The sequence below is a fragment of the Pararge aegeria genome, chromosome 7 (assembly GCF_905163445.1).
Source record: "Pararge aegeria chromosome 7, ilParAegt1.1, whole genome shotgun sequence".
Classification (NCBI taxonomy): Eukaryota; Metazoa; Arthropoda; class Insecta; order Lepidoptera; family Nymphalidae; genus Pararge; species Pararge aegeria.
Genome location: NC_053186.1, coordinates 984,349 through 998,694, shown reverse-complemented (window position 1 = coordinate 998,694; position 14,346 = coordinate 984,349). Strand labels below are relative to the sequence as shown.

The following is a 14,346-nucleotide window of genomic DNA, read 5'->3' as shown; positions in this document are numbered from 1 at the left end:
GGGCGTTGCAGGACGTGTTCCTTACATATCCAGCGAGATGTTTATTTTCGCATGCTAGTGATATTATCCGGAACCGAGGAACGGGGGTGGAAACGACTATTTTCCTAACTCCTACTGAGAATTTTAATAGAAAACCCTAAGTCTTCGCACGACCCGGAAATAGAAGTATATAGAAATACCTACGAAAACGGTTTACTACTTTAGCAATTCTTCAAAAAGTAACATTATTAACTTGTACGTTATTTTAATATTCGTTCAGTAAACAATTCATTTTTTATATTAGGTATTATCAGGTTCGCTGATTTCACCGTCAATTGCAAACGGATTTAAAAAATTCTTTTTACTTATGAATATACTCTCGATTCGGTCCAACTGCCTAAAGTCAGGTTAATTCTTTCTTATTTTTTAAGAGAATTTTATTTTTGGAACTTATGTATTCTAAATTTCAGGTATATGTAATCAAAATATATGCTTTTATAACATGATACCGTAATATTACATCTACCTTTACCTTTAATGTGTTTTAATATATTGTTTAAAGTTTAAACGATCTGCAGAGTTTGTTGCCGGCTTTTCTTATTAGAATCTGCATTCTGCAGTCACTACAAACAGACTGGCTTGACGTTTCAAAAGTGCTTATAAGCTAGGCCTACTTGAAATAAATGATTTTGAGTTTTTTTGAAAATTATTCTGCAGTTTTCTTAATATGTGGAAAAGTGTTGTTTATGTTTATCCAAATATGTATACAACCGCTTCATAGGTGGAAATTTTCGGCCTAATAGATTAGTGGATATTTGATTTTAGTTTTTTCCGTTGTCTTTAAAACGCAACATAAACCTGTAAGTACTTTCTAATATTTACATATTACTTATGATAAAAATATTAATTAAACTTTTGTTTGTATAATAGAACCCGAGTTAGTACAACCGGCTCTTAAAGTAAAGTTCAATGCCAAGGTTACATATAAAAGCTGTCTATGACGAGATTAACACAAGTGTGTGGCCGCGGCGGGGACTGACGGACGTACGTACAGTTTATATATACGTTAAATTATATAGATCCATAGTATTCTTAGTGGGTAGTGAATTTAAAATATAAGTATTTCAATTCATATAATAACACAAGAAATACAGGTTAAGTTTTTAAGGTTGACACTTCAGTTTTATCCCTTTTCAGGTGATATAATTATTTCTCGTTCCTATGCTAGCCTTACAGTAGGGCTAACATGTACGCCGCTATATAATTATGTCTACAATTTTCTCGTCCCATGCGATAAGCTGAGAAAATTGGTAGACATTCTGTAATCAATCTAATTTACATTAGACAACTTCAGATCTTCAGATGGCAGAATAAATTTAGTAGTGCTATCCTTATTTATGGTACAGAGGATTTTATGGTACAAAGATTTTGTATTAGATTAATCCTTACAGTTATATATATATAACTGTTTTTATTTTGTTTTGTCAAGTATATATATATATTTATACTTGTTATAGATTTGACGTGTCTGTGTGTCTGCGTATGTGCATGTGTGTGTGTGTGTGTGTGTGTCTCTGTTTGTTTTTGTGCGTGTGTGAGTTGCATGCGTGAGAGAGTTTTGAAGGAAGAAACTTAATAACGCAGTTATATTAAGGTCATACAAATATTTCAAATCGAAAGCGTGTTTGTTTGTTTGTCCTTTCTTTACGCTCTATCTGAGCAACCAATCAACTTGACTGGCATAGAATTAGTTGAACAGACGGAGATTAACATAGGTTGTAGCCTCGGGTGAACAGTTCCCACAGGATTTGTAAAAAAAAATATCCAGCCTAAGATAATGGTCAACCGCTAACAAAATAGCTTTTGTTATACTTCCTTTGGCACTCTGCGTAAAGCACGTGATAGCGCATTCTTTCCTTTTTAATATAATTGATTGTAGACTTCAGCTTCTGTAAATCACACTTTCATAAAGATAAATTATCCAGAAAGCTAATGCCGTTTACAGAACAATAATAGGTGGTCGGGGTATTTTTTAAATGCATTTCTCTAAAAGAGAAATGCGTACTTATGTACACGCGTTAGAAGTTGTATTTCTTTGACGTAACAAGATAAAAATCTTTCTAAAAGTTTTATCTTTCGCCTTATCTACGTTTGTAGAAAAAACGACACTAACAATAGAAAAAAGGTATTTAATACATTGGAAGATTTATTATAACGCATGATCTAGTTATCTCATAATCGGACCACCAAGTTACACTCAACATTAAAATTTGAGATTTTTGTACTATTGAAACAATTAAATCACCGGAATGAGCCCGCTGACTTTGGAAATTGAAAGAACACACTGTCCAATTTTTTTTTCTAAACTACAATGTAGTCAACATTTTCGTTACGTTAAGCTAACATCAGGGTGTTGGTTTTTTGTATGGTGTGCGCTCGCATAGTAAAAATATACTCTCATAATTTTTCCCTCCGCGCCAAAAGAAGCATAACTTCAAAAAACAATATAGTTAATGGGTAAATTGAATTAACCCCACTAACAGACCCCATTTGACCTTAAATGTAAAGGTCAAATGGGGTCAGCTGATGTTATGGTTGTCACGGCGTAGTTTTTACGACAACTCTGTTCAGCTAATATTATTGATCTTATGAATTAATTTTGGAACAAGAGTTCTTCATTGCTATGAAAACTTTTTCTACCTACTCTTTTCCAAACTAGACTTTAATAATAAACCCTACAAGTTAGGCAGTGTTTTATGGATAATAAATGCCCCTGTTTAGTTCAAGGCGTTACCTTAATCTTCACGAGCACAGTGAATAGGCCTTTTGTGCTTCCAGAATATAACTGAAGACTGTTTATACTATTACCTACTTAACTGTTTGAACGTTTTCCTTGTAAACATTGTTGTATAGGCGATTAGAGGTTTGAATGATTTTATGGTCCGTTAGGTTTTGCGTACCGTTTTAAGAATTACTTTACCGCGGGTGGTAAAGTATTCAAAAAGAGAAGTCAGAACAGCCAATCATCTCATACTTTAGGTACCATCTTTTCTATATTGTTGTTTTTTTTATTTGATGCAGGCAAAGATCATTGACCATACAGTCCGTTGATATTAAAAGTACGCTTTCCTAAAAAAATACAAAAGTGATTTAAATCCACCTTGGATTTTAAAAAACATAAAAGATTAGCTGCAGCTAAGAACATTAATAGTTTTACTTTCTAAGACAATTGATCTTTTTAAGTAACCTGCGTAAAATAGGGGATGAAGTTTGTATTGGGAAAAATGTTCAATACAAACAAAAAAATATCTAGCTATTCTTTTTTTGTAGTGGGTATACGACCCGGGAATCAAACTCACGTACATCTATAAAAAGTTATAATAATGATTTTTTGTTTGTTTGAGCACGCTTATCTCGCGAGTCGAATTTGAGAGTCCGATGAAAAAGGTCAAAGTCATATTCTAATATTTCTTTAGTCAAAAAGGACCATAGAAATACCTGTCTATTGTATGGAACATCAACCTACAACCAATAAGTAATTGGTAAACGAGTGGGCGTCGCAACGTGGCGATTCTTAGATTAAAACTTTGTATGGAACAAAACTTATCAGAAATGCGGACGTACCATATAATTAAGTCCATTGATTTATGACCATTTTCAATTACTGTTCACAGTTAGCCTCTCCCACTCGTAAGTAAATGAGTTAGTGAAGTGAGGTGGGTATACGCGTATTGCATCACAGGTGGCACCGTTAGATGGCCGTTGACATAGGCAGGTGGCCAGAAAACGAGTTTGGTGATTGCAATGGGCAATCACGTCAAAATAACTTAACTGTATAGCTACGCCAACATATTCTTAGTTTATAGCCACTTGGTGACATGACCGGAAAAAAACCAGAACGTAGCAAACTGAAATTGCTACAAAATGCTATCGTATACTGTTCCGTTTCAACTTCCTCTTTTGAAATGTTCAGTTGACTAGGCAAAATTAAACATCGCCAAAATAAGACGTACTAATATAAGCGGTGATAGCGCAGTGGGTAGGTACTCGACTTCAGTTTCGGGGGCCGAGTTCGAATCCCAGCACGCACCTCTTATTATTCAAAATATCACTTGCTTCCACGGTGAAGGAAAACATCATGAGAAAACCTGCATGCCTGAGAGTATTACATAATGTTCTACAAAAGGTATGTGGAGCCCACCAATCCGCACTGTGCCAGCGTGGTGGCTTACGTCCTTAACCCCTTCTGATTGTGGGAAGAGGCCAGTGCTGTATAATGGGCCGGGTATTAGTCAGTATAAAGATGATGATCAGTGTCGTGCGTAGAGGGTATGCACAGGGTATGCAGATGATATAAAATGAAGAAATCCCCAGTACGAGTTATAAATACTTAAGGTTAGGCTTTTTATAACTCTAACAATGCATATCCTTAAGTTTTTTATAACTCGCCTAGGAGATTTTCTTCATTTTATATCATCTGTATACCCTGTGCATACCCTCTACGCACGCCACTGATGATGATGATAAAATAAATAAATAAATATACTACGACAATACACACATCGCAATCTAGCCCCAAAGTAAGCGTAGCTTGTGTTATGGGTACTAAGATAACTGATGAATATTTTTATAAATAATATACATAAAATACTTATAATATACAGATAAACACCCAGACACTGAAAAACTTTCATGTTCATCACACAAACACTTTCCAGTCGTGGGAATCGAACCCACGGCCTTTGACTCAGAAAGCAGGGCCGCTGCAAACTGCGCCCATGGGCCATCATTGATTGATGATGAATCTTACATACCTTCACAATAATATAGTATTTATTATTGTATACCAAAATTTTAATTATCACATCAACTCATTACCGGCCGAACCAGAACTTAAAACTTAAATAAAAAAAGATGTGTGTCACTAAATTAACTTTTTCAGACGATTAGCTATTGAAAAACGTACAGATGTCAAGACAAACTGTGCTGCGAGATATTACCACTAGGTCTACTAGATACTTACTGCTTTAGTAAGAGCTAAAAAGGTTGCAGTATTTTCTAACTAATTTTGGTTTTAAAATTTATTGGTCTATCAGAAAATATCAAAACAAGAAACGCAATATCGTACCTCTACAAGGGTAAATTTGAACTTAAAAATTTACCCTTTTTAGATAAAATAAATTAAATCTTGTACAACTCAGGAATATCTTACGACTAAATTAGCTCTACGTTCACCCTGTATAAAAATAACAATATTATATCGGTAGTTTGAATAATATTTTTTTGATTTGTTACAGTTAAACAAGCAAAAGATGGCGTTAGTAAACTTCAGATTTTTGGTGCTTCTTGCAATAACACAATACAGTGCAGCAGACGCTATTAACCGAAGTAAGTACCTAATAATAATAACTTGTGAGAATGCTAATTTGTTCATACTGATCTTGATACCCTACTATCCATTATACACCCTTATAAACATAGCCATACATCGCAATGAACACGTCCCATCTTTATGGGGCCCTGTGTCCAACAACCTGAGGCGCCCATATTAATCTTCATTTGCCCGTTATGTAATTACACCGGCAACCAGTCTAACGGAGGTCCTTTAGACTGGAACACACCAATGCTGCGAAGATTGATGTTAGAAGATTGTAAACTGTAAAATGATGTTGAAAAAGAGCAATCTGCTGGGTTTCTTGCAGACTCTTTTCGGTGGAATCTGCCTTCCGAATCGGTGGTAGAGTCACTACACACAGACTGACTTGACGTTTCAAAAGTGCTTATAAACTGGGCCTACTTAAAATAAATGATTTTTGTTTTTTTTTTTAATTTTGAAGGCAGGAATAAGCTTGGTGGTAGAATGGTGCTCCGGTCGAACTCTGTCGCCAAAAGCTCTACTTCTAGTCAAAAACCGACTAACTACTAGAAAGTTAAAATGCTAATTGTGAACTGTTTATATAACAAAGGATTTGATCTTTCCAGCACCGCGACAGCAAGGGCCGGCCAGTATTTTCACGATAGGAAACGGCGAGCAATGTTTGGGTGGAGACAGGTCCACAGGAGGGGTCTGCTTGTCCAGGAACCAGTGCAACACTCAGGGTGGAAAGGCCATTGGCTTCTGTGGAGTTTTCGCTACTTGCTGCTCTTGTAAGTATAAACCCAAAGCCATATTTTTGAGTCTATGCCTCACGATGCTTAACTTTACTAAACTTAACGAGTAACATATCTCTTGGATTTGCTACTAAGTACTTTTAAAACTACTGGCTGTATGTAAAGTCAGTTTACTAGATAACAAGCGTCCGAGTAGAAGAGACACGTCAGAAACCGAACGCTATTGCTCCGCGCTCTTGCTTGCACGCTCGGCTCAGGCGGAACGTGACAATGAGTCATGCTTTTTCGTGCGGGTAGCCGGCGTTGATCGATTTATAAGAGTTATCACGTCAAAAAAATATCCGTCAGGTTTATCCTGACGATATTTATACAAAGCTAAAAAACGTAAAACTTTACCAATAACAGTGGCATTACGTGGGAATGTATCTGCAGTGTTTTGTCACACTTCTTTAATTTTGCAAGTTGTAGTAAAAAATACGAAATTGTGTCTATCATTTTAATATTTTTTCATTGAAAAATAACCAAAAAGTCATTCGAAACCAAAATTAAATAGAAAATACTGCTACTGTTTCTGGGACCCTTACATATAACAGTGGCATAGCGTCGGAATTTATATGCAGTGTGTGTTCACAATTCAAGTGTTGTCACACTTGAATTCAAGTCAAATTGATTTTTGAAATATCAAAGCGTTAAAAAACAGTTCCTAACTGTTCTGGTTCTCATTAGGAAGTCAAAGGTCAAAGTGATGGAGGTTACTTCAGCCTACCTTTATAGCCAAGGCTTGTTGGAAACTGGGTATAGTGCCAGTTATGAGGAATTACTTTTACTGGGTTCAATATCTTAAAATAAATAACTTTTTAATCGAAGACTTTTGTGGTTAATTACTGAAAATACTTAAACGGGAACTGCGTCGAAATATCGGCAAATCTCTATATATTATCGTGGTATGTACCTGTTCAAATATTTTTAATAATGTTGACAAACATAGAAGTTTTCATTTTAAAATATGCGTTGACAGCAATAACATCAGCTGTGTTTACATTAAAGGTCCAATGGGGTTCCAGATTATTATAACCGCAATAAAAATTTAATGGACCTCATAATCCGTAGTTGATCATGTCCAATTGTAAATCTGTCCACAGTAAACGCCTGCGATATCAGAACCAATACTAAAGTGGCAGTGTTCATCAACCCCCCACTCAGCAAGGAGTCCTCCGGCCTCGAGTGCTCGTACAACATCGAAATTAACAACAATAATGTATGCCAAATGAGAATAGACTTCGAGACCTTCAACTTGGCCCCACCTACCACGGTGAGAACCTAACTTAACATGATTACCTTCCTCAACTAGCTACATAGAGTTCATCAGTGTTTTTATCGTTTTTATGCCCTAATGTTGTGTACAATTTATTCTCTTGATCTTCATCAGTTCAACTTACTGTTGCCAAAGTTTTGGGAACAAATTTCTTTTTTTTTCCAGCTATCAGCTTTCAAAACTCACTTAATACGCCATTAAAAAGTCTAGTCTTGTAGTGATTCTTTTCCAACATCAAGATTTTACAATATAATAAGGATTATTCCATCTTGTGATAGTTATCTACGCATCTCCTGATTTCTTAGTTGATCACGTAAAGATACTCCAAGTATATGAATGTTTCCTATCGCCTGCTGAGTTACTCTGAGAACGAACTGAACTTTTAAACGAGATTAATTAATAGTTTAGTGACCATGCCTTATAGATGAGAGGTTTAATTTTTGGACACTAACGCTATTTTTCCGTGTTTTCAGGCAATAATTAACTGCTACTATATCATTCAGTTATAATAGCTCTAGTGGGAAATCGGACGGTCCCGAAACCAGAAGACTTTCTTCCCTTTCTTTTTTGCTCCGTCCAGTTTTTCCTCCAAGAACTACTTATTAACAAATACTGACTATATCTCTCCTAGATTATGACTGTTATTATAATAGGAACAGGCTAATGATATAATTAGAGAACTTCCATTATCAAAGAGTAAAAGAGACGTTTTTACTTATCGCGCGAGCAGGTGGAGGCCGTGGACAACGTAACTCAGCGGCCGGGGTACCTTTGCAAGAACGACATCTTCCGCGTCTCGAACTTGCACGGCAACTCTGAGGCACTGCCCTTCCTTTGCGGAGATAACAGCGGCCAGCACTGTGAGTACATTCTTCACTAAAATCGCCAAATAGAAATTGGATCACCTAACCTTTTTAATTATGCTAGGAAATGAGTTTCTTCTGGAAACAACGCGACGATGAAACTTGCTGTTTCCATGTGCGTTTTTTCTTCCCGTGCGTCCAGTCCGGACCTATGTCCAATTCCCTGTCCAGCTCAGCAACGATCTTCAGAGTGATGACCAGCTAGCAAAAATACACCACAGTCGGCTAGCACCGATGCTAGTAATAACATTGATGCATCTCGACTGGAAACAACGATGAAATTCGCCGTTTTCGGGATCGTATTTTCACTCTCTGCGTCAGATCAACAACCTCATCTGTTCTCCTATCCAGGTCAGCAGCCTTCTTCAGAGATAGGGTCCACTGCTAAAATCTAAAAATACAACACAGTCGTCAAGCACGGATGCTACGAATAACATTGACGCATCACGCCTGGAAGTGGACAAATTGCAGATTTACAGATATCACGTTCTTGTACCGCCTTTGTCCAGTGGTTTCATATAACTCATTTGATGTCTCCTGATTACTGTTAAGGTTGACGATACCAATGCGATTATCCGGGTCATGTGGCCCACCTATTAGGTAAAAGCTTCCGATTCTCTGCTTCTTTTCGTTAGTAGCTCTTTTCCTTCTACGGAGCCCGTTCTTTCGAAATTCAGATCACTATTTGTTTCTTCTAGTCTACGTGCGAGTGAACGCCAGTATCAACGACCGCTCGGTGCGCATGGACTTCAAGTTAGCTGACCGCATCTCACAACCCAACCTGCCGCAGGCCACGTGGAAGATCAAGGTCACGCAGCTAGAATGCTTCAACACCCTAGGGTCAGTAGCCTGAATTTATTGTCAGCATTGATTAAATAAGGTACTATCAATCGGGTGCTCAGGACCCATTCCTCGCGCGTCTTGAGAACTTATGCTCATCTACTTGATAACCGCATCAAGGTAAACAGACATGGTCGGAGAGCCATTTTTCTAAGTTTTCGAAGGACGAGTTAGATGGGCCACCTGATGCCAAGTGGAAAGCCATCTCTTATAAACAACACTTCCCAGGGCATAGAAGGGACACTTCCTAAAAAGTGCCGTACTGTGTCCATTAAATTGAGGCGAGGGTGTTAAGTGTCATGTGCCTTTTGTTACACTGGCAACGGTGTGCAAGTTCTACTACTACTATATTACGAAAGTTACTACTAGAGATTATGTACCGACCAATGATAAATTTAAATTACGCATCATTTGAAAGTTGCTTTTTAATCTTACTTTGCCGTCTATTATTGAGTGTTTAACTCTTGCAGTAAATACCGGGACGGCATCCTGGACGCCATCACTGCATCTCTCCCGTCCACACCATTCTCCAGCACCGCCGACCGGGATGAATATTTCATTGGTTAGTTGTTGTCATTTTATTGTAAGCCCATTTTAATGTAATATCATCAATAACCAACACATACCAGTCCACCGCTGGACCAAAAGCCTCTTGACAGAGGATAGGTTCGCCCAATCACCACTCTATGCAGACGGTAATAGCAGTTTATGGTATTAGTAGCAGAGAGGACGCTGCTGGCCGTTCTCCGTTATTTTTCCTTATTCGCCTCGTACGATTTATGTACGCATCCAAAGTGCCATCTATGTGCCTATTTTAATAAAGAAATATTTGACTTTGACTTTGACTCTCGCGGGAAAAGGAAGGGGGTGACAATTGATTACTATTCTACCGTCCCCTCACGATATTTAACGATGATGTTTTTATTATAGGTATAACATTACTAGCTGTCTTCGTCCGCATTTATTACCATGCTTTACAAATTCCTCGAGAAAGGATTTCCTGACATAAATAAATAAATATCTATACTACGACAATACACACATCGCCATCTAGCCCCAAAGTAAGCGTAGCTTGTGTTATGGGTGCTAATATGACTGTTGAATATTTTTTTATGAATATATACATAAATACTTATAAAATACATAAAATACATATGTATTTTATAAGTATTTATAAAAGTTTTTTTTTTGTAGCCAAGTACCCAGACACTGAAAAACATTCCTGTTCATCACAAAAACATTTTCCAGTTATGGGAATCGAACCCACGGCCTTTGACTCAGAAAGCAGGGTAGCTGCCCACTGCGCCAATCGGCCGTCAAACATAATTAATTATTAGTTCAAAAAACTAAAACTTTGTATAAAAAACCAAACTAATTTCTACCTTTTAGTTTACTTTATTTATAAAAGCGTGACTTTTTGTTTTAAATAATGGATAAAAGTAGGCGTTACTTTGCGGGAATCAGTGATATATTATGAAAATTAAGCTTAACTTGATCCTCAGGAGATGTTGACTTAACAATTATTCATTGTAAAGTCAACATCTCCTGAGGATGCTCCAGTTTCGGATTGAAACGTACGTACAGGGTACATTGCCGAAGATCTGTTTGGTGTGGAGTGTAGGTATTGAAGAAATTGTAAATTACACCACTTTTCGCGGAGTATAGCAAATTCGGCTTAATTTTTAGTTATTCTTAAAATATTATTTTTTTTACATAAAATTAAATCGGTTAACATTAAATTTGTTAATATTAGAGAAATCGGCTAACGATAATGGTTGGAACATAATTCCTGCCTATAGAATTATATAAATAAAAAAAAAATCTTGTCATCTGTTCTCGATATATCTACAAAGTTTGAACGAAATCAGACCGTTTAAAGAGGGTCAATATCAAGTCCAAAAGAGTCGCTTACAAACATACAAATTATTTTATATTTTACTTATTTTCCGCAGCGCCGCCCGGTTGCCTACAATACTTCCCCGAACGCGCGGGTTTCTTTGAGTCCTTTAACTACAACCGCGGCGCCGGGCCCTACATAGCCAACATGGCATACGCGACGTGCTTCAAACGCTCGCCAGATGTTTGCGGTATCAAGTAAGTACCTTAACTTTAACTTCTACATAAATAACATCACAGAAATAGGTTTGGGAACGATATATCAAACGAATATGCTTTAAAAGGAAACACGCCTGCTGTTTGCAAGTTTGAGCGGTCAATCAACCTAGTCAACGTCCATGCGAAATCGATTATTAACCGTTTAATAAATCAGATTTTCCATATACCTACTGCTCCGTAGGTATACGATATTAACTGTTTATAATACCAACTGATTAAGCTCCAATTTTGCGTAAACGTGTCTACTTTTTGTAGTCTACGAAAATGATGAAGACCTAATTTCGTATAATTTTTTACCGTCTTTTTTTTTCATCGAATACATTTTCTTGAATAAATATGGTTTATATGACATATTTCATGTGTGCAATGCAATGTATGTGTGGGTTTTTCCATCAAGAAATTCTTAGTATCAGTCTAGTTTGGAAACCGTACCATCGGACTACGGGGGTGATGGGATGAGTGCCAACCTGTGTTTCCTAACTTGTGCATTATAAATCCCCCACTGAGTTCAAAAATAGCTTATTCATTTTTACGATTAACCACGTAGGCCAATATCGGTCAAGGAAACTGTGTGTGTGTGTGTTACTAAAAAAATATTTTAAATGACAGAATTAACTAACTGATTTAAACAGGTTGACAGCAGCTACTTTCGACATGGCCTACAACGCTGACAGTAATCTGTACCTCGACACAGACTGCAAAGTCAACCCGCTAGTCCAGGGGAAAGCCCTCTCCGAAGACTACCTCTTCATACCCGAGGCGGAGACCGCTGATGGCTTGAGAGGATCCAAGTTCTGCGGCAACAGCGCCGCAAACCAAATCATAGCTTGTAAGTGTTAACTGGATAAAACAAATTAACGTAACTTATGTCAAAGTAGTTTTTAACCCCCGACGTAAAAACAACGGGGTGTTATAAGTTTGACGTGTCTGTGTGTGTGTAACTGTCTGTTGCATCGTAATTCCCTAACGGATTAACCAATTTTGATTTTGTTTCTTTTGTTTGAAAGGTGAAGTGTAGTCTGTAGTTTTCTTAGCTATGTTTGATGAAAATCCAAGATGGCCGCCGTCTAATTCTACCTTTAAGGGAGTTAAGCAGTATGGTGTTTAAATTGCATAAAAGTTTGACATTTTTAAAGTTATATCGATGATACTTAGTAATCGGGCTTTTGGTTAAAAAAACACACGTATATCACAGCGTTTGAAAATACAACCCCCATCGGGTGAAATGGGAAATGAAATTTGGTATTAAAACGCCTTCATTTGGTATTAAAACGCCTTCATTTTTCAATTTGCTAGTTGCATAAAATATGAATGTTACATGTAAACTGTTGAGTTTCTTGCAAGCTTCTTCTCGATAGAAATCTGCCTTCTCGGTAAGACCGGTGCTAGAGTCCCTACAAACAGACAGACTTGACATGAATTTAAATGAATTCTGAATTTGAATTTTTATAAATGGTTTATTTGTTTTCTTTCGTTCCGTTCGGCATTTTTTTTGTTTGTTTAAGATGTATAATTAGCTACTGCTAAATATTTGTATGTCACATGTCGAAGCATCTTTGTACGTTTAAAAATTGGCTGCAAAATCGGTTTATGGACGATGATTATACGTGATAACGTGCGTCCGATTAGAAGAGAGATAGATGTGTCACAAGCCGCGCTCTCACTTTCACGCTCGGCTCAGGCGGAACGTGACAATGAGTCATGCTTTTTCGTCTTGCATTCATCGGATGATGGGACGTTATCACGTCAGTGTAACGTCTGACATAAATAAATAAATAAATAAATAAATAAATAATATCTCTTTAGTATCAACCTTTTATGTAGCCTTTAAATAAAGCATTCAATTTCATTTTATTTCGCAGCAACACCACCGGGACCGCTGTACGTGCATTTCAAGAGTGACAACTTGGTGACGACGGACGTGCCCGAGGCGGGGTATCGCTTTACGTACAACGTGCTAAATAATTGTAATCTCAAATGAAAAAACATAAAATTTATTTAAAAAGCTGTACATCGTTGAAACCTTTACTTCCGAACACAGTTTAAATTATAACCAAATTTATGGTTTCCATTTCGTTTCGGTGGTTTGATTGTGGTCTGGTAACTTTTTTATGAAAGCTAAGTATTTTTTGTTTCATTGGGTAGCTTCGTTGCTCATTTCATTAATTTTTACTTTGTTAAGATAAATAATGTAGCCACTGATTTTAGTATGATTTATCGATCGATTTATTTTAGTAGCTTTCTTTCATTTGGATTTATTGTTAACAAGTTATTGAATCGACATAGTTTACTATTATTATATAAAAGTAATATAAAATTCAGTTTTACTTATTATTATATAAATTAAATGATACCTTTTCTATTTAGTAAGCCATCAAAACTACTGCTATTCTTATAATTTTTGTAAGTTGTTATAATACATGATAGTTATTTTATCATTATAAAATAACAACTCTTTTGCAATAAAAACTATGTGAAATAAAATTCTTGATGCTTAAACAAAATGCACCCCATGACTGATTATCTAAATTTAAGAGTAACAATAGTTCTTAACACGTTGGCTGCTGAAAACACAACGTTTGTGTTTGAAAACTACGTAACGCGTGTGCGGCTCGAACACGCTAGGCGTGTTAAAATAAATGTACCTACAAGGATGCGGCCGAACACGCTGGGCGTGTTTTTCCGGCGTTCTGCGAGTGCGGCAAACACAAACGCTGTGTTGTTTAAATATACTGTTAGGAGCGGCCTTTACGCAACAAGTGTGTTATACGTTACCGCAAGTACGTTTTATTATATATTAGACAGTATACCTACTTAAAATTCGTTGTTTTGTGAGTTATCTAATCATTATACATGAGTGTTTTTCTTAATAATTCCCATGCCATCGAGAGAATCGACCATCACAAGTATAACTAACAAGTTCATATAAAAAACATGTTTTCGACCAAATATTTGCAACAATAGTATAATACCATCGATCACTAAATAATACCCACCTAGATAATTGCATTGTTTTAAAATATTTTATAGGGACGCGAAATAGATATTGATATCGATATAGGATCGTCGTCCTATATTTTAGCATACTCTACAATGTTTTTCTGCAATAAAGGTATCCGCAAC

The 14,346-nt window shown here is 36.6% G+C and overlaps 1 protein-coding gene across 1 annotated transcript; it reads left to right on the top strand.

The window, feature by feature from the left end:
• Nucleotides 1-774: 774 nt before the first annotated feature.
• LOC120625270 lies at nt 775-13,253 on the top strand. Its single transcript, XM_039892284.1, has 11 exons — nt 775-839; nt 910-1,023; nt 5,277-5,367; nt 5,962-6,126; nt 7,233-7,402; nt 8,136-8,265; nt 8,967-9,108; nt 9,579-9,670; nt 11,061-11,202; nt 11,856-12,052; nt 13,086-13,253. The coding sequence occupies exons 2-11, from the start codon at nt 949-951 to the stop codon at nt 13,202-13,204; spliced, it is 1,323 nt and encodes a 440-aa protein (XP_039748218.1). The 5' UTR covers nt 775-839; nt 910-948; the 3' UTR covers nt 13,205-13,253.
• The last annotated feature ends 1,093 nt before the right edge of the window (nt 13,254-14,346 follow it).